Source organism: Chiroxiphia lanceolata, chromosome Z, assembly GCF_009829145.1.
Source record: "Chiroxiphia lanceolata isolate bChiLan1 chromosome Z, bChiLan1.pri, whole genome shotgun sequence".
In the NCBI taxonomy this organism is placed as follows: Eukaryota; Metazoa; Chordata; class Aves; order Passeriformes; family Pipridae; genus Chiroxiphia; species Chiroxiphia lanceolata.
This window is the reverse complement of record NC_045671.1, coordinates 10,292,704-10,312,938: the sequence shown is the minus strand read 5'-3', so window position 1 is coordinate 10,312,938 and position 20,235 is coordinate 10,292,704. Positions and strand designations below refer to the sequence as shown.

At 40.0% G+C, this 20,235-nt stretch overlaps 1 protein-coding gene across 4 annotated transcripts in view; it reads left to right on the top strand.

Moving 5' to 3' along the window:
- Positions 1-5,836, top strand: part of MTMR12 (myotubularin related protein 12) — a 32,554-nt gene extending 26,718 nt beyond the window's left edge. For all 4 annotated transcript variants that reach the window (XM_032674610.1, XM_032674609.1, XM_032674611.1 and 1 more), the window contains 4 exons: positions 101-273; positions 985-1,152; positions 1,925-2,086; positions 3,091-5,836. In XM_032674610.1, coding sequence (XP_032530501.1) covers positions 101-273; positions 985-1,152; positions 1,925-2,086; positions 3,091-3,666 — 1,079 coding nt within the window. In that variant the 3' untranslated portion in view covers positions 3,667-5,836. The remainder of the gene's footprint in view (positions 1-100; positions 274-984; positions 1,153-1,924; positions 2,087-3,090) is intronic.
- The last annotated feature ends 14,399 nt before the right edge of the window (positions 5,837-20,235 follow it).

Genomic DNA, 20,235 nt, shown 5'->3' with positions numbered 1-20,235 from the left:
AATACAATTTTGTTTATGCTAAGATAGCAATTCATTACTTTTTTACACAGGGTTTTAGGAATGGCTTAGTAGATAATATGGTTTCTGTTCTCTTCTGCAGAAGAGACTGCTACTGATCTGTGCTGTGTGATATCTAGTCTGGTTCAAGTGATGATGGATTCATACAGCAGAACAAAGTCAGGGTTTCAGAGCCTTATTCAGAAGGAGTGGGTAATTGGAGGACATAGCTTTTTGGATCGCTGTAACCACCTACACAAAAGTGAAAAAGTGGAGGTATGATTTTATTACATTCCTTGCTTACTACTTGCAAGTTTACTCAATGTAAGGAGGAATTTAGCTGTTAGTCCAGAAGTTACAGTTACTCAGGATCTTTTGTGTTTTGTTTTATGGGTTGATATTTTACTATTTTTGCTGTTTAGAGGTCAGCAATGTCTTTAACTTAATGGGAAATTTTATATTTGTTCTCTTTAATTTTGTAGCCTTTTGAAAGTCATGTATCTTCTGTCCTTGAAAACTGTGTTAAATGGCAGTAATTTCCGTAGAAATAACTCAAATGAATTGCCTATTCGTGTTACATCCAAAGATCAACTTCTGCTGTCTTGCTAAATTTTACAGTCTCACCTCTGTGTTTGTTTATATCTTGGGATTAGATCAGATGGCTATACAGAATGGAAATAATAGGTGTAAACTGATCAAGAATTGCTATAAACTAGTTTTGCTTTGCCAACTTTAATAGGCTGCATAGTGGCATCTTTCATATTCAGGGTAGGAAGGGCTCATCTCATCTGTCAACAGTTGGCCCAAGGGTAGCTCAGATGATACTTCTTCAGAGCTCAGCCAAATGTATGTGCAGCAGTTCTGTAGTTTACCAGGCTTCTTGCCTTAAGACTTGTATTTGGAGACACTAAATACTGTAAAATAAATAACCTTCATGGTGGAACAATTTTTTTTTTCTGAAACTGATGCAATATTTTCTTTACTTAGGCTCCTGTTTTTCTGCTCCTGCTAAATTGTGTTTGGCAGTTGGTACAACAGTATCCTCCAGCATTTGAGTTCACAGAAACTTACTTAACTGTCCTGTCAGACAGCCTCTATGTGCCTGTTTTTAGCACTTTCTTCTTCAACTCCCAACATCAAAGAGACACCAGTACGGTAAGGGTTTGTTATTTTGTGGATGGAGAGTGTTGGAGAAAAAGTTTGACTAAGAAGCAGGGAAAACTCAAAAAAGCTAATTCCCTAGCAGCACCTCTTTTCATACTTATCAAAGTGAGTGAGTGTAACTTTGGCTGTAAGGAGTCGAGTTCAGGACTTAAGAGTTTATGATGGCAGAACGGATCTATTACTTCTCATGTGTGGCTGTAGTTTCACGTTTATTGCTCTTCAATGAAAACAGAGCTCTTTAACCTAAGAGGAATATCTGGCTGTCCTTCAGAATAAGTTATCTATGAAATTCTTGTATAGTATTTTCAGTTGCATTCCAAAATCAACATTTCCTGAATGCTGACTTTTATATTTGGTTTATACTTTTCTCCAGCCTAAGAATCTGGAAGCAATGGAAGTATCCTCTGCAAGGCTGCACAGAGACTAAAAAAAAAGGGGAACACCGCTGTCTTTCATAAATAGATTGTTGATCACAAAATCTAAATAAGTAGCACTGCATAACTGCACTGTCTAACGTTACCCGTGTTTGAAGAATCTGTCTCATGCCCAAGTTTGAAAACTCTTTTTTTCTTAGATAATTTAACCTTATTTTCAAATGTGAAAGTCTAATTGCACTGTTGTTCAGTAACTGAACATATAGAAAGAAAAGAGTGTTGTTGCAACTCTGTAGCCTCTTCTCTGAAAAGCCAGTTTCTTAATTTCACCTTGACTTGGTCAGAATTCCTTTCTAACAGTATTAATTGTAACCTGTTTGTTTTGGCAGAGTGGTGAAAGCCTCAAGACACAAAGTGGTCCTTTCAGATTTCTTACCGTGTGGGACTGGTCTGTGCAGTTTGATCCCAAGGCCCAAGCTTTTCTGAACAACCCTTTTTATGCAGAGAAACCAAAACCAGATAAAAGTCAACGGAAAACTGCACGATTCAAAGTAAGATATGTGCTGCTTAACTTTTTTTTTTTTTTAATGATAGAAACATTTTGCACATCTATTTCAAATTTACTTTCAGTGGAAGTATTGGTACAAAGGTGGGGGTTTTTTAATTGATAAAATACATTTGCACCTCAGACTCACCTGGATCTTAAGAACCCAATTTGCATCCACCTCAGTTGTAAATAATTGTTTTACAGCAACTATTCATAGTCATGAAGTTAAGGGCTTTTTCTTCATACTTTTATGCAAGTATAGCGGTAAGTCATGAGATTTAACATTTAGGTTAGTTACACTGGCATGTTTGAAGGGAGTTTATTTTGTTGTTGCACAGACTACCTAACCAAAATACATAGCAGGTTTATAATTGCCTCCCTAATTTTGCCTGAGTGTAACTGGAGTGCATGTGTGCACTCAGAGAGGGAGAGGGACCAACAACAGCAAAAACTGTCTGGGGTGTGGAAGATTACGGGTGGGCCACCTCATTATTGGAAAGTAGCACAAACTCAGGAAAAAACTGAGCTTAGAGTTGCCTCTTTCAATTGAAATTTCTCCCTTGGTTAAGTTCTCTACTGTACAAAGCATTCTCGAGTGAGGCGCTGCCAATATGATCTACAGCATTAATCTCTTATGGAGAGAAATGCAATAAGGAACCACTGCATAAGCACAAATCAAGTGCTCTTTGATTTGTGACTAGTTTAAACTAAACAGGGAAGTTTGTAATAGTTGAAAGGATTTGGCTTTTTCAGAGAAGATTGCTTTACCAGTGTTACTTCATTGCTATAGTTAGTGCAGGGAAGGTATCTGGCAATACTGAGTGTGCTCTGTATTTGGTGTATTAGCCGAAAGAACAGTTTAAACACAGCCACTGCTTTGCTGTATGGTTGAAATGACTTTATTGCTTGCAAGTAATTTCTGAATACAAGTTTTTCTTCCTCTTAAAGTTGCTTTCTGAAGTCCCATCAATATTTATCTCAGTATTTCTCTTTTCTTTTCTCTTAAAGCATCAACGGCAACTTTCTTTGCCACTGACGCAGGCAAAGCCTTCCACAAAGAGAGGATTTTTCAGGGAGGAAACAGATCATCTAATTAAAAACATTCTGGGTAGAAGAATTGGCAAGTTCATAAATTCTTCAGACGAGCCTCCCAATAATTTAAGGGAGTTCTATGATAGCTGGCACAGCAAACCTGTTGACTATCATGGCCTTCTGTTACCTCGCATCGATGGCCCTGAAATCAAAGTGTGGGCACAGCGGTATTTACGATGGATCCCTGAAGCCCAGCTTCATGGTGGTGGAACAATAGCTATAACTGCCAAGATTTTGGACTTGATGGAGGAAGTGCAAAGCTTGCAGGTGAAAATAGAAGAAGAACATAGTCAAGCTGTTTCCGGAGATGTACATTCTGTTACCACGCCGAGAAATTCTGCCCGTTTGTCATCCTTGTTTCCATTTGCATTACTCCAGAGACAGTCTGTCAAACCAGCTTTACCCACCAGCACCTGGAAGGACTTGGAAGATGAAGATGACTTGGTCAGGAGGGATGACGAATTTCTTGATCTAAGTGGGGATATGTCATAACATGTATATACATTACAGTATGGATTGTATGTGGCTAAGCTCTGAGTTTAAATGTTGTGCTGTATCTTCATATATGGAACTTGAGCATCTGCAACCTGTTTAATCGGTTTGTGGGGTTAAAAAACCTTGATTGGAAAGAACTACTTGCCATAATTAACTGAGTGTGTTTTGAACTTCTGTTTCACTCTAAAGATATTTATTGCTGAAACGTGTTTTTAGCATAGGTGTAATAAAAACAGGAGTCTTGGCTGGTGTAACCCTGTGGCCACTCTGTTTAAAAAAGAAAAACAACAAAAGAATACTTTCTGCTGCAAAGGTGGAATACTAAATGCATACCGCAGCAATCTTGCCATCTTAACATAACACCTCTTCCCCTTATGCTAAGAGTACTGGGAATGGAAGTACTGTGATGAGGAACTTAATACATCTGCATTTCCCCTCCACATAAAATAAACAGCGAAAGGTGCAACTAACTGTGCATTCAAGGATGAGCTTTTGACAGCTGAGGAATAAACCTGTGGTCACCAGGGGTTTTTTGTCTGCTGTTGCATCAACAGAAGTCATGTGCTTGCCCCCTCCCCTCTCACAGTGTTTTGTCTGTGTGTCACAGGTTGGCTGCTCTGAGCCTGTGCATGTGCTCAGCTTAGGGTGAGATGCAAGAGCTTGATGATACATTTCAAGTCTTAGTGCTGCTGTGCTATATGCCCTTGCTGCCTTGGAATATTAAGTTTGCTGGTAATGTTAAAAAAATGGCCTGACTATGAGATTCTAATTTGCCACAAGTGGTTTTTCTCCTTTCAGTAGAATGAGAGTTTCATTTTTAGTTTCCCCCGTGGATACCAGTTGCCTTTGAGGCTTTCTGTAGCTTGCACCCTCCACATAGCAGGGAAGACTCTTTTCCTGTAATCCTGCAGTGAAGCAGGATTTGCAGTCTGTTGCCACTTACCATGGGTTGGTGGTACAGCTTATGAATGTGGCATTTATACCATAGGACATTTGCATCCTGTTGCTGGATGTTATAACAGTACCTCAGTGAAAAAAGCCATAAAGAAATGCCTGTTGACTTGGATCTACTGTGTGTATGTTTATATAAAGTATTTTTACTGCAAATAATTGTCCTTTTTAAAGCTCAATATTATTTGACTGTCAAATCTATTTTGAACCCTTAAATTCTAGAATACACCAAGAATGGATTCAAGTCATAAAATCAGTTACACTGAGAGGTTAGACATTGAATAGTTTCTCTATTCTCATAGGAATTTAGAAATCCATGCTGGAAAACTTAGCTGGTGGTTAAACTGTTGCTTAATTTGATCAGCTCAGTGAAACTGGGGATATTAAACTTTGTTACTGACTTATCACTTCATACTGAGTTGTATTAATAGATAGCAACAATTCATCAGCAGCCCTCTAAAAATAATTTTTCATATGTTAAAGTAAATGTATTCATGGGGAAAGAGGGCGAGCTTGATGCAGCTATGCCAAACAGAAGATTCCCAAGTCTTGATTGCCTTAAGTCAAAGTGCGAGGACAATACTTGAGTTTGTTGTGTCTTATTTAAAAATACACTAGTACTTATGCTTTCTTCTGTGATATGTATGATCTTACAGCTAGCACTTGCTAGAATGGGCTGTACAGCACATTTCCTTCAGACTTAGTTGTTGTAATTCATGTGATTCATGTATGCAATAATACTTTGCATGTTGAATGAGCAGTGTATTATTATGGTGAAGAAATACTTGTCATTCTAAGGTCATTTGGGTTCAAGGGTGGGTTTTTTTAAACTACCGGTAGGAAAAAAAATATTAAAATGATTTTTCTATACTTTTGATCAAACTGTTGTAATATTTCAGTCATGAAGATTACATATTTATGTTAAAGAACAGATGTTGGACGTTTATTTGTACATAAGTTATCAGAAGTATATATAGAAGAGAAGCATATATCTGGAATTGAACATGGGAACACTTCTAACGTAGAGTAAATACCATTGTTACTGGTTTTCTGCACTGAGGGATTGGAAATGTACTTCATATTTTTACTCCAGGCTTCTGTTTATACCTCCAAGTTTTAACACTGAATGCAAGCTAGAAGCTTTACAGATTTTTTTACCTTCTTGTTATTTCCAACAGGCTGTTTGAAGAGTGTCAATAAAATATACTTTGAAATACTTGTCCTGAAATAAGAATGTATGTTTAAAGTCCTACTTTGCAAATGATGCATTAAATCATAGGCAGCTTGACAATCTGCAGTGACAAGGCTTTTCTGGTTATAACCCTGTTTTTACAGACTGTTGCAGGGAGGAAGCTGTGCAGTTTTGACCTGACTGTACTTACTGGAGAGGTGCTGTTGGCACAGGAGAGAGCAAAGTTCAGTGTAGTGAAGTAGGATGGCTGTAGGAAGTTACCAAGGTGATCTAGAAGCTGTCTGCTGAATGTCCGTATTTGGGGAGTTATTAAACACTGTTTATTTCGGTCTTAGCGAGGTACTCCCCCCCTATCCAGAACAAACATTGTTCTTACATTGTTAAACTAAGCAACTTCTTGAAATCGCCACAGTAGGGTGTTTCTGGAACCAAATGTATGTTTGAGCAGGGACTGAGAGTGGTCACAGGGAGCTGTGGAGTACGAATCAAAAAAATTCCACTTTTTTTCAAGACATTACAGATTACTAGCCCCCTGCTCAAAGCCAGCACTTGTGCAAATCACACGTTCAAAAACTGTGCCACTTGGGATATTTCCTAAAGCCTGTGCCAGGCTTGTTCTTGGAGCCCTGTACAACAATAGCTGGTGTAGCTGCTGCAGGTCATGTTGTAAACACAAGGTGTGCCTTTGCCTCACCCACACCTTCTAAAGACCAGCGAGTGTACTTTGACCACTTGGCTTTGATTTAAGACTGTATTCACTATTGAAAATGTTCAGCTATTGATGTGTAGCAGATTGGAATGCACTTTATAAAGGTGCTTACAGCCAGTTTGGCCTCCTGATCTGTTGCTCCAGCTAAGGCTTTTTCTGTTTATGCTCAAAGCATGGAAGCAGAACTTCAGGTGGTAGCATAATACTTTCTGCTGAGGATTTCTTACAATGGATTAGTTTTGTCACACTAGAGGTCACCTTCATTCTAATCCTTAGCTGGAGAGCTCATACAGAGTATTTGCAGCTTGGTACTTCCTTGGAAAGAGCTAGGTTTTGCATAAAACTATTTAAAAATTAAGTAGGATGGACTTCATTTTCTGGGACAGGAAGGAGATTTGAATAGTGAACTTAATCCGAGTCTAAAAAGACCATTCTACATACAGAACTATACTTGCTCTTCCGCAGTGAATTGGGCAAGGTGGGGGAATGAAACCCTTCTTACCATCTCATGTACTTTTCCTTGGCTTATAATAAGGTTAATGTGACAAATGCTTTTGTCAGCATTTGCAGGATGAGGGAACTTGGTGGGATAGTAGAGTTACCTTGGAAAGGAGTGGACACAGAAGGTAAGGAGAGCTGATGTTTGAACTGGTGAAACACTTCTATGGGCAGGGCGCCACTATGTTGAACATAAAGGGAGTAGAAATGGGGTTGTTCAGGCTGTGTTAGAGGAACATAGTAGAGACTACGCACAGTTCTGAGACCCAGAGGACTTCCTCTGCTTGGGAGGTAAGTTTGACTTGAGTCACAGCTTTAAACTTGCTGTGGAGGCTGAGAAGCGGTTAATAGAGGACTGCTAATATCTTGGCAAGTGTTTGTATGGGCAGGGGATACCCAGTGCTGCCATGTTGTGGGCTGCTGTGGAGCCTTGTGCTCATGTTTGAGCCCTGTGAAACAGTAAACACTGCTGCTTGATTGCAGCATGTTACTCTGCGTTTGGTTTCTCTGTTTATTGTTTCAGCAATCCAGTAGAATGAAGTAGGTACTTAACGTTATGCTTAAAGCAGGACGATAACCCATACCTAGGAATACATTTGGAAACTTAATTTGTGAACACCAGAACTACAAGGTCTGATTTCCCATGGCCTTGTCTTTTCTGGCCATACCACAGTTCCCTCCACTTTGTCCTTTCTCCTGGCATTTCCTGCCCTTGTTCATACAATAGCATCTTCAGTCTCCCTCCGTCTCCGCTCTATTCCTGACTCCTGTGCTGTACCAGCACTTTACAGGTTTGTCACTGCTGACTTGCTGGACAAGACAAACTCAGTGTTTTGGTTCCTGGGGGACCAAGTAAATACCAATGACTTGACCTGGCCAGGCCACATAGCCTTCAGACTGACTGTTGGAATCTAGTAACCCTGGAAATAATATTTTGTCAAAACGCATCAAAATTATCTGCTTGTTTTCAGAGCAGGTGGGTGGAGAGGCTATTGACGAGCTGCCCTGTGTGGTTACTGAGGAAATCAGGGTGGGAGAATGGAACAAACTCCCCCGTGCCTGCAGTTCAGGCATGATTCGAATCTGCAGTTCTCGGGCTATAAACAATGCTGCCCTCAGACAGGAAAATCTGCTCATTTACAGCCACATCAGGTATCCCTGTTTTCTCAATGCAACTTTTTTTTTTTTTAATGTTGCATATTATCTGGTTTTGTGCTCTGAAACAAAATTTTTGTTACACTGTAGAAGTCAAAATTCAGGACATAGAACCACTGAGTTTCCTGGAAACCAACTGACATTTCTATGAGTTCTGAAAGGTCACTTACAATCCTCACTGTTATTATTACTCCCATCTGAAGAGTATGTCAGATTAAGAACAGCAAACGCTGCTAGAATTAATGTACAGTTTTGCTAATAAAGAGTGTAAATTTTCAAGTATTTTACAAATACTAGTGGGCTTTTAAATGTCAATGCTTTGTAGGCTCACTTTGGGTTCAGTGGGACTCATTTCCTTTTGTGTTTTAGAGCCTTTTTAAAGTACATTTATGCATGTGATGACAGAGAAGCTAATTTTATGCAGAGGGTGTAAGTGCTCATTGCTTCATGTTTTGGTGATGATGCAAGAAGATATTTCTACTTTAGCCATGACCCCAATTCATAAATCAAAACAGCATGCTCCTCACCAGCCTCCTTGAGTTCACTACACAGATGAACCCAGTTTGTTTCCTACAAGCCATTTCTTGTATATTCCAGTTTCCCAACTGGAAACCAAACACGGATTTTCCTCTGTGGGTTCGCTCTTAAAGAATATTTGTTGTTTTTCCAATGGCTGTTCATTCAACTTTGGAAAAGACTGGTTTTATACCTGCCAGCTATACATAGTTTTTCCTGTTGCAGGGCGTGGTGGGAATTTCTGAAAGCGAGACAAGGAGTACGACAGATGACTTAACCAGTCTTCTCAAAGCACAAGGTCCCTCTCTTCCTTGCCAATATGGAGCATGGCAGCTCTGGAATTTACCCTGTAATAATTATTATTATCTGGAGTAAGTAAAATCCTCCTGGACAGCATTTTTTCCCAAACAAAAACTGCATCAAAGAAAAAGCAGGGTGGTAATCCTGATAATAGATGTATTTTCTAATGCAGCACATCTCCTGTAGTTTCAGTAGTTTGCTGTGATGGTTTGGGTTTGGGTCTGGGTCACACCTAGTGTGGGGCAAATGCTGACAGGTGCCAAAGGGGGTCCTGCTATGCGCTGTTAGCCTCGGGTAGCTGCCAGCTGATTGAATGGAAATAAGTATTTTGCTTTTGTGGATTAGCTTTCTATCAGATCAGCTCATTTACCCAAATCACCCGATGAGGGTGCAGGGGGAAACAGGGGGAGCAGATGGTTTAAGGATGCCCCTCTCAACAGGCAGCCCCCAGTCAGAGCAGACGAGGTGGAAGGTGGAAACACAGGAGCAGGAAATTGCTCTTGATCTGCCATGTTGTTGAAAAAAAGATAAATCCTGGGAACCACGACTGAAGTGTGGCTAGCTGAAATGTTGTGAATAACCTGTCCAGCCAACTCCAGCTATTTAACACTTCTGAGGGGAAAAAAAAAAAAAAAAGAGAGAGAAGAAAAAACCACAACCCAAAACAGCTTTGTTTTGAGGCTGCCTGTAGAAGCCTTACAGGGTGATTTAAAGTATAGTTGCATTGGATCTGGCCTGTTTGCCGTAGTAGGAAGGTAAGTAAGGTAAGCAAATCCAGTGAATTCAATCTGTGGCCATCCAACATGCTTTGATGCTCTTCAGGCCTGTAGTTTCTTAGGCTGTGGCTTTGGTTTGGATGGCAGAGGTTTTAAATGCCATCATCCTGCCTGGGCTGTGAGTAAGCAGTGATAGAGGGCAGCTGTTGAAAAGCAAAAATCATGTTCTGACTTGTAATCTAAAACCAGCCATCACTCAGGGAGTGATTTTTTGATTCCTGGGGCATTCCTGCTTTTCTCTTCTAAGCTCCAGCCACACATAGGTTAGCTGATCGGTTACTCCCCCACACTCCTTTAGCGTATTTTACTTACTTTTTATTTAGATTTAATGCAGGTGATCTGCTTTGTCCATATGCCACCCATTATCTCTCTCAGGTGTAGGATATAGTACTCCACCTGATTTTCCATGGAAATTTATCTACCTAGTGTTGTTCTGAAGGCAGTGGCACTTTTTATGGTTCAAATTGCAGCAGAATAGCTGTCTGGCAGAGATGATGATGAAAAGGGCAAGTTACTGAAATGAAATACAGTAATAGTAAAACTACTACTCAATGGCTTGCTATTAAGAGGAGGCTGCATGAATATGCAACCCCCTGGAGTTCTGAAGGTAATAATGAATGCTAGAAACAGCTGAAATACAATTACCAAGGACCCAGGCTGACTTAGGCAGCAGGAAATGACCAAACATAAATCTTTTTTACAATCTTTCGATCTTATTAAAGTAATAATAGCTCTGCTTATGCTGGCTGCTGACATTAATATTCTGTCTAGGCTGATAGACATCCTTCCCCCTCCTTGAACGTTTTCCCCCTCGGTTATTAATATACAACCTGCTGCCTTCCAGCTCTAGCCTCATGAGGGAAATATCTCCCCAGCTGCAACACAGAGGGAAAGGCTGACTGACTTCTCTGCATTTGTCAGAGGACCGTAGTAAATGGCTGCTCCCTGCCAAGAAATTTCTTTTAAAAAGTTACATTCAGTTAGTAAAATAATATCTGAGTGTATCAAACCAGAGTTGAAAAAGCTAAATTTAATTACAGAATTGGAAAGGAATTCTTTAATACACCTGAGCTCTTTCAAGCGAGGAAAGGAGGATTAACTCTTTCCATGGACATGTGAGGGAAAGGAAACACTGTCTGGCTGTCCCTCTGCAGTCCACGGAGGTCCATGTGGGAACAGACCTGAGGACCCCTTGCTGGAGCAGGTGGATGCCCAAAGGAGGTTGTGACCACTTAGGAAGCTCATTTGTTATATGTTCTGCCCTGCCCTGTTGAGGAGAGGAGTGACAGAGTGGCCTTGGTGGTCACCTGTTCTCCAGCCAAGGTCAACCCACCACGAACACTTAAACAGTTGCGCCCTTCAGCAGCATCTGTTCGACTGTGTGGGCTGTTTGAAAGCTTTTATGGTGAGAATTTCAGTCCCTTTAGGTATGGCTGAGTTTAAAAGATGTTGAAAATGTATTTCACGCATCTGTACTAGCTTTTGTTCAATTCATTTAACTATTGATCTGCCAGTAGGTGGCCACTCTCGCAGGACAGTCTTGTTCAGTTAAAACCACCCACTGACTGGTATTTTCCAAGTCTTCTGAATGTCATCCTGGGCCTGAGAAGATACGTGTTGCATTAATAAGCCAGTTGTCTTGGTGTGACCATCACCAAATCCTCACTGCTGAGCCATGGAAACCCAAGCATTCTGTTTCATACTGGGGCAGGGAATAGCCTGGTGGCTTTGGTGTGCCAACTCAGTCAGATTTCCGAGAGGTATTTGATGGCAGTGAGGAGCATGAAGTGGAGAATTGCTCTGTGGAGAACTGGTAGAGAAGATGCCTTGCGATAGGGCTCTTGGGTCAGGTGCTGGCTGAAAGAGCTGTGTTTGAAGAAGCTGTCTGCCTCCAGCTCTTTGGTTCATACTGTGCTCAAACAAGAAGGGCTTCTTATATTTTTTTGCAAACAAACCAAACTGCATCAAAGATGCTTTATTCCTAACTGGAGTAGCTTATTGGACACTGAGCTGGCCAACTGCCCAGATTAAGAAAGATCTCTTCCTGTGGAAGGGAAACTGTCAGATGAAGCAGAATTAGGAATCTTGCTGGGTTTTTTATTTTTGTCAGCTGTGGTGGACAGACATAGTAAAAAGCCTACTTTGAAAAGGTTTTATCTATCTATATATTTTCAAATTTCAGAGTTACTTCCGTGCAGCAGCATCTTTCCAATATGATCTTGCCAAAGATGGTAAAAATGGTATCTTCTTCTTTAAACAGTTTTGGTCCTCCATATTCCATGCCATATTTTGTGATATTAATGGCAAAAAGGAGTCCCTGCTACAGTCAGCCTGGAGCACACCTTCATAAAAATTATTTACTGAAGTTTTCACTTCTGTTGCAGTAGAATAGCTGAGAGCAATGTGGCCTTGTGAAGCATCAAAAATAGTTCCTGCCATAAAACAGGATGTTAGAAACACTTGGCACTTTGTATTAGCCTTGTATTAACAAAGACTAACAAATACATGTTTAAATATGACATTCATATCTGAGGCCAATTTACAATCCTGGGGTCATGCAGATGTAAGTAATGCTTTCGTTTTGACTGCAGGATGTTTAGGACTGATGGTGAGGTGCCAAGTTGGTTCTCCAGTTCCAGGCTGAGTTCAAAGCTAGGAAAACAGAACCTATTTGATTTAAAGAGGAGGGAAAGTGCAAAATTTGTGTTTTGGATTGAGGTTTTTGCTTTTTGGTTTGTTGTTGTTGTTGTTGTTGTGGTTTGGTTTGGTTTTTTTCTTTTTTACAGAGCTGTGTTTCAGAGTGGGACCATGATTCCAGGACAGGGAGTGCTTTCTTTGCTTTGGCACAGTGCCTGGCCTTGCTCTCCTGCTCTAAGCCGTGCGAGATCACCTCACTGGATTTCAGCCACAGGTGTGTTTTGACCACTGAGGCCAGTAAAAGCTTAACTGTCTTCTGCTCAAGCATTTGTTCCGCAGAAACACAAGACTTGCATTTGTTGTTCCATAACAGGCAATGAAAAATGAGACTGGTTTTAGTCTGGGGGGAGTTTTTAAGGATTTTTTGGTTGGTTGGGTTGTTGTTTGGTTTTGGTTGTTTCTTTTTTTTTTTTTATTTTCTCTCTGAAGGGCTTAACTTAATAAATAGCTGTTAATTAAAATCACTGTTTTATCCCTTGGCAAAGAGAATTAAGCTGGCGCCTGAGTAAACATCAGGGAAAACACTTAGTGAGAAAAGACCATACATACACACCGAAGTAGGACACCTTGATGCAGATGGCTGACTCATCAGTGTGACATATTCTGTGTTAAATATGGAAAGCTCAGATGTCATTTGCTGTATGTCAGAAAGACAGAAGGAGATTTATTTTTATTTGTTTCTTCCAAAGATGCCTTGTAAACCAGACAGAGTTCTCGACTGACTGTCTGTGCAGGTGAAAACACTGATACACTGTGCAGCTTCCCTCATTCCCGACTGCAGCCATGGCATGCATCCCTGTTGTTTGGAGGTTTCTGGGCCATGCCAGGGCAACCTTCTTAGGCTGCTGGATGTATTTCTGTTACCACTCACCAGCTGGGTTTCTCCATTAACTTTTTGTTTCTAACTTCCATCTTAATTTGTGACTGGTGATAATTTAGCTGCTAATCCTTTTTCATTTCTCCTCCCTGGGGCAGTCATTGGAGTCCTGAAAGTCTCATCCTGGCTTCACTGACACAGCTTATTGCCATGAGGATCAGGGTGCCTCCAGCAGCTGTGGAGGGCAGATTTTTGGGAGGCTCAGGAGATAGGCTCTGATGTGTAGATAGTGCTGCAATCCCATCAGCGCAGGATGGTTGCCTGCTGCAGCGAAGGCAGGATTGTCATGGCTTGAAGTTATAATGTAACAGCAAATGGATTCAAGAGGAGAGGAAGGCTTCTTCTGGCCTATTCAAATATAACATTTGCAACAACTTATACCTTTTAAAAAAAAAAAAAGATAATGCAAATGTAAGTGGCCATTGGCAAGACAGCAGTTCATGTAACTGAACAAGTGATGCAAGCACTTTTTCACACTTTCTTTCCTTTTCCTCCCAGATATAGAAAAGACTTTTGGGGAACTAATCTCATGCCAAGTTTTTCAACACAGTTTTTGTCAGGCTCACTGGCTGTCACTTGGTGCTTGCTGCATGCCTGGGCATGCAGAGAAATGTACCCAGCTGCTGGTTCACTCTGGAGTCAGCGAAGCATTTGTCTAGTAAGTCCCTTCCCCATACCAGCATCCCTAGAAAAAGAGTCATATAACATTTCCAGCTCTACTGTGTAATTCTGGTGCTGTTTTAGCTCCTTTTGGCTTCAGTAGTGAAGTTTCAAATCCCCCATCTTTTTCCTCAATCTAGTTTTCACAGGGAGAAAATATAATGCACTCACAGGCAGAAAGATGAGCATGCTATAGATGTGTAAGGCTGATGGTAAAATTATCACCTCTTCATGAGTTTTCTGACAGTTCCTGACTACTAATCAGGTTCCTGCTCTCTTTGAATCCACTGTGATTGCTACAAATACTATTTTTAAAAAACAGGAGACATTCTAGAATCCCCCTCCTTCTGTGTCTCATGGTTATATATTATACACCATCTTGACTTAGTTCTGTGTAGAAAGTCTTGTGTTTGGTGCTACATTAGTACATAGAAGGAGTTCCTACACATCTGTAGATAATTAATCAACTCTTAAATTCAGTCAGTGCTTATGAAAATGTACTTATTCAACCGCTCAGCAAGAAGTTTTTAAATAACTGGCTAACCTTAGAAATAACATTGTGTTTTAATGCTAAAATGCTCATCAATCTCTACAATGCAGGTAGCATTTTAAACAGCCTTTGTCCCAATCATTCAAATTGTTATTTCAAATTGAATTAAGAAGGTGGTGCAGTGTAGATAGGATCCCCTGTGAAGAGGTTTCTGTTTGAATAACAGCTCTTTTGCAGCCCATTTATATATTTGCACAGAAGGTAAAGTGCTTGCTGGTGAAATCTCTTTAAAAGCCATCACATAGAAATGATATAACGATAATACCATTTTTCAATACCGAAGACTGATATTGTTTCACAGATATAATCCAGTGCAGAATTAACCACCCCAAAAATTCAGTCCATATTTCACTTGTTTTCACCCTTTGTGGACCCATTCACAGGAATAATATTCTCAAACTTTCTGCCTTGCAGTCAGAGGAGGCACCTGGATTACAGATTAAAACAGAGAGGTGGCAGTGCTGTGGAGCTGAGCACTCCATGCTGCTGAGTGGGGAGTCCAACTTCTGAATTTCCCCAGTTAAGAGCAAGTGCATCTCCCCAAAAAAAATCTAGAATTTTCTCCCCTTGTCATAGTCAGCTGTGCAAGGTAGCTCACAGCAAGACGGTGAGACACAGTGCTCCCAAAGACTTAACTTGGATTTCATTCTTCCTTATTTTCAAAGCTAACTTTAGCAACCCAATTAGAAATGCTTCCATCCTGGTTTGACTCTTGAATGAATCAGGAAAAAGGTAATCCGAATACGTCTGTATGTTTAATCTACAAATGTTTATCAACGTTTTTTGCTCCCTGGATAGAAGGTACTGTGGGAGGTATTAACATCTGTGCCAGACTTAAAAACTTTCTGGCATTCCCTGTGTTCACAACCTCCTGGCTGCCATCAGGAGTACAAATCATCCAGCACAAGCAGGGTATGCAACTTGTGCCAGGAACAGAACAGACTGCAATGCACTTGGCTGATTTTTTCAGGATCAAAGTAACTTGAAAATGCAGCTTTATCTCCCTTGAACAGGCTTTATAGAGGCTCAGAGCTGGCTGCTGCCAAATATTTCCAGATTGTTCTTCCATTTCCCCAGTCCCAGCTGCTCACACACCTTTTCTGAGCTGATGTGACCACTAGTTCCTGGAATCCATATTTTTCTCCCTCACTGACCCCATGACTCTGTTTGCCTCACATCTGCAGTTCTAAAATTACCACCCATTATTTGATTCTCTCTGCGTGGGTCTTTGGTCATGACGAGAGGGTGTAAACCTAAACCTACCAAAAGTTATTCTGCACCCAATACGAATGCACCCAAGTACTCTCTATTCAGACAACATGAATGCTGCTCTAATCACTATTTATGTTGTAGATTACAACTCTATGGAAACATTTGCTTTGCACCATCTGGCCTGATGTATTTTTTAATGAGCTGATGAGTATTTATATGCGTTAGAAGGAACAGATAGCAAAGCATTTGTTACAGTAGGACGTGAAATAAAGATTTTTCAAAACTGAACTTGCATAAAATTCACAGTATTAAATGTTTTAAATTTTGCCAAAATACCAGGGACAGTTTTGGCGAAGGCTTTATGGGACTCATTTTACTCAGTGAACATCTATTAAGGAAACTGCACATTTTTCTTAGTGATGCTGGTTGAACAGGACCCCTGTGTAGAAATGAAAGGCCATCTCAATTAGAAACAGCACTTTGACTGATACTTTCATCCTTATGACTTCTGTACTATAATTGTAATATTAAAATAACCAGTCCAGGTTCTTGCTGCTGAACAATCTCACTCAGCTACAAGGAGGAAGATGCTATTACAATACAAAGATTTCAGGAACCAGGATGATTTGAACTCTCCAGGAGGTAAGAAAATGAGAGGATCTGGAAATACTCGAAATAAAGAAAACCTTTTTGAAATGAGCAAATGTGCACAGGGCTTCTGCATTTCTGCCTTTGGTCTTTCTCTAAAAATCCAAAATTTATTGCATTGGTAGATAAAAAAAGCAGCATGCACTGGTTTTTAATTCAAAGTCATTTGAAGATAAATTCTATTACTAATGTAGAGGCTGCATCTGATTGTATATGAGCTTGGTGTTAAAAACTGGCGCTATGCTGCTGAAAGTAATAACTAATTCTTCGAATTCTTTAGAAGCCTAAAACATCGTCTTTGAATCAGCCTAAGGGATAAGCTTAAAAGAAGGCTTGTTGGAAAAGATACACTTGCAAACTTTGATTTTATAAACTGATAATTTAAACAACGTCTAAATTGCTGGGCATTAAAAGCAATCAAAAAAGAGTTTGTTGCGCAGACAGAAAGAGTCATATCAGTAAGGGTTTTTTACTTAGAAAAATTTGCTGCTAGTGTTGAAAAGTTCATTCCAAAACCAAGAAGAAAAACCCACCTGGTTTGCACTGGCTGGTGAAGGATTTATTTAGTAACCAAAACAACAGTAGGAGTAAAACAGGTGCAGCTGAAACTGAAAGAGAGAATATTACATGACCACCGTGTACCAGACACGATTTCTATGGCCAGTAGATCATTGTCTCTAGTTTCTTCCCACATACAGTGTTACACATTAGTCTGCCCATGTCCCATATCTCTGATCTCCTTCTCTCATAACTCTGCACCTTTCAGCCTCTCGATTCTTATCGGAAGTGAAAATCTTGCTCTTGGAGATCCTGCTGATAATAATGGATAGAACAAACCTCAAGACAGTTTGTTTCCAGTTCTTTTCTGGCATCAATGTCTACTCAAGCACTCAAGCAGTGAATCTGCAATCAGCACGGTTTTAAAGACCATTTGGCCTTAGGAAATTTGTGTCCCTTTGCTCCTAGCCCTTGGGCTTCCATACTTCATGCTTCTTCAGTAATGATACGGTGCCTATATGTGAGGCTGCCCTGTCAACAGATCCCTGAAATTATATAGGGGAATATGGCCTTTTTCTTGACTGTTGTTTTTAAGTCAGACTCTTACAGGGATTCAGGCCACAGCTGCACCTGACATTTGTTTTTAATGGTGTAATTGGGAGTGTCAAACTTTCACTGGGAGGGAATGGAAGACACAGGCAGGAATGTAAACAAGCTTGACTGGCGAAACTGCTGGATGGTGAATCTCTGTTAGCCAGCAGCCATCTTCTAGAAAATAGCTCCTGTTTTCTTGCTGTCAGCTTCAAAACATGTATATCCTTTTCATCTAATTGTCCTTCAGGGGGAAAATCTGCCCAGCAGTACCTTGTTATGATGCTGTGACAGCAGCACTAGGATTCACCCACTATGTCTGAAATTCCATAGCCTGGTATGTCTGTTAGGTTGAAACTTCCACAACTTCTTGCTTTATCCAGCTCTGCCTTGTGCTCCTGACGTTCAGGTTGTTCATTTGTCTGTAGTTAAGAACATGCAAGCCCCTACTTCAGGTGTTAAAGTTACACTTTGCCCGACCTGCTGTCCCAACACACGCTTGCACTTAGTTTGTCACTCACTTTTCCTGCTGGCATGACTGTGGTAATCCCCTGCTCCTACAGGGAAGAAAGTCATGGCAACTGCAACTACCACAACACAAAGTAAGGCTCTAGGACCTATACCTTTGCTATTTTCCCTTTTAATTCAACTCCCCAGTTGGCTAGCAGCAATCCAAAAACCCTAGCTCTTTCAGAGGTCTACTGCATTCTGCCAGGTATGGGCTGAATAAACAAGGATGAATTACAAGGGCTATTTACTGCAAGATGAACAAAATTGTTTCTAGAGTACAGCCTGTACTCTTGTATTTCTTCTTAACAGAACGCTCGGAAGATTTCGGGCCTCAGCTCTTGGGCTGGATGCCACTGGCATTGGGATGGGGGAGGAAGGGGGTCCTGTCCCTGGCAAGATGCCCAGTGACAACCCAAATGACATGAACCACACATTGCAGTGTCAGGGGCTACAGCATTCTGAACTCCTGGTGGAGCCATGGAGGACTCAGAAATATTTTTCTAGTGTTGCTTGGTACTGTAAAACAAATTACAGGTAAAAAGGTCATGACACAGGATCTCCTGGGTGGGTATCTGCCAAGCCCGGTGGCCCTCGGTAACACACCAGATCTCAGCTGTGTTGACACTGACAAAATCATGTGCTGAATGAAATGCGTCCTCTTTGCCACCCTTTTCACTCTGATTTGGGTTTTCTCTGTCAGTGTTGCACTGGTGTAAAAAAATAATTTAATTGGCTCAAAATTCAATCATACGTGTTCTTAATTTGGTTTGCGCTGAACTTATTAGCTTAGGTTGAGCAGATGAGTCAGAACTGAAATTAATAATGAAGAAATAAATTTCTTTGAAATTACACCATTCAATTTGTGCAAACATCTGAGTTACTAAATCACAGAAGTGACTGTCAAGTATAAGGAACTTCATAGTACACCTCATCCTAATAAAAATGAAATTGATCAACAAAACTAAAACTTATTAACCTACAAGCGATCCTAATTTGTCCCCTTTTGTAACAAAATACAGAAAAGTGGGCAAATTAATAATATGATTAGCAACTATTTTTAAAAACTGATTTTTACAAAACTGAAAATAACAATGAGTCCTTCGATGCCCCTGAGGAAAGGATCCAAATAAAAAAAAATAAAACTAAGAGTTGCTGATAAATATTCCATCAATTAACCTTTAAAATGCAATCAGGACTAAATCCATAAGTACTTAAATGTCACAGTAGTCCAGTGGGACAGTTAAAATAATTGTAACAGCCCAAACAGCTATTCTATTGATAAGAAAGGAGAAGATAAAATTGCTTCATTAATTAAGGGTAGGAATTAGAGAAAACAGAAATGATGTTGAGAAATGTTCTCTTTTTTTTTCCAAGGGAAAGAAACAGGATTGAATGTAGGTGCAAGGCAAATTATAACAATGATATTACTAAAGTGAAATGTAAGAATTTTGCTAATAGTGCTTTTAAGAAGATGTGTTCAACAAATAGCTTTGCATTCTGGGGAAATAGGTAAAGATTATCAGATGGGGTAAAGATTAAATTCTTTCTACTAATAGTATACTTTAAGAAAAAGTTTAACAACAGTACTAAAGTTAGGTAATTCCTATCAGTAAGCCAGGATAGCTTGCATACAGTTTTCTGAACTAGCTTTTTGGAACCTCTTTTTGATCTCTAGTTATGATTCTCAATAAACCTTGGGAGTTCTAAAGAAAGCTAACCTAGTGACTACGTTGAAAGACGGCTCAGGTAATGACCCAAGTTAATTATATGCGTGTCATCTTGATTGTAATCCTCAGCAAAATATCTAAGTTGCTCACAGAGGACTAAATTAATAAATCTTGGAGTTTAATTACAACTCAGAAAAGACATTTCCGTAAAACAGATCTTTTAATGCTATTGTGGTGTCTCTTCCTTAAGCAAATGCTTATTTGATAAAAATAACAGTCATGTTATATCCTTAAGCTTCAGTTTGGCATTTGAGCTGGTACAGTAAGACACTTTAATTAAAAAAAAAAAAAATTAGAAGGATTAAAAAAACCCAGAACGTCATACAGTAAGTGGACTGTGAATAATTAGCAGGCTTCAAAAAACAGAAGAGGAACAATCAGCAAACCCTTGTGAGAGCAATCCAGATCCTCTGGGGATCACTATTGTCCATCTGCTATTCTTCCTCAAGCTGTACCAAATTGTCACCAAGTCACAATAGCAGGGGATGCAAGGAATGAG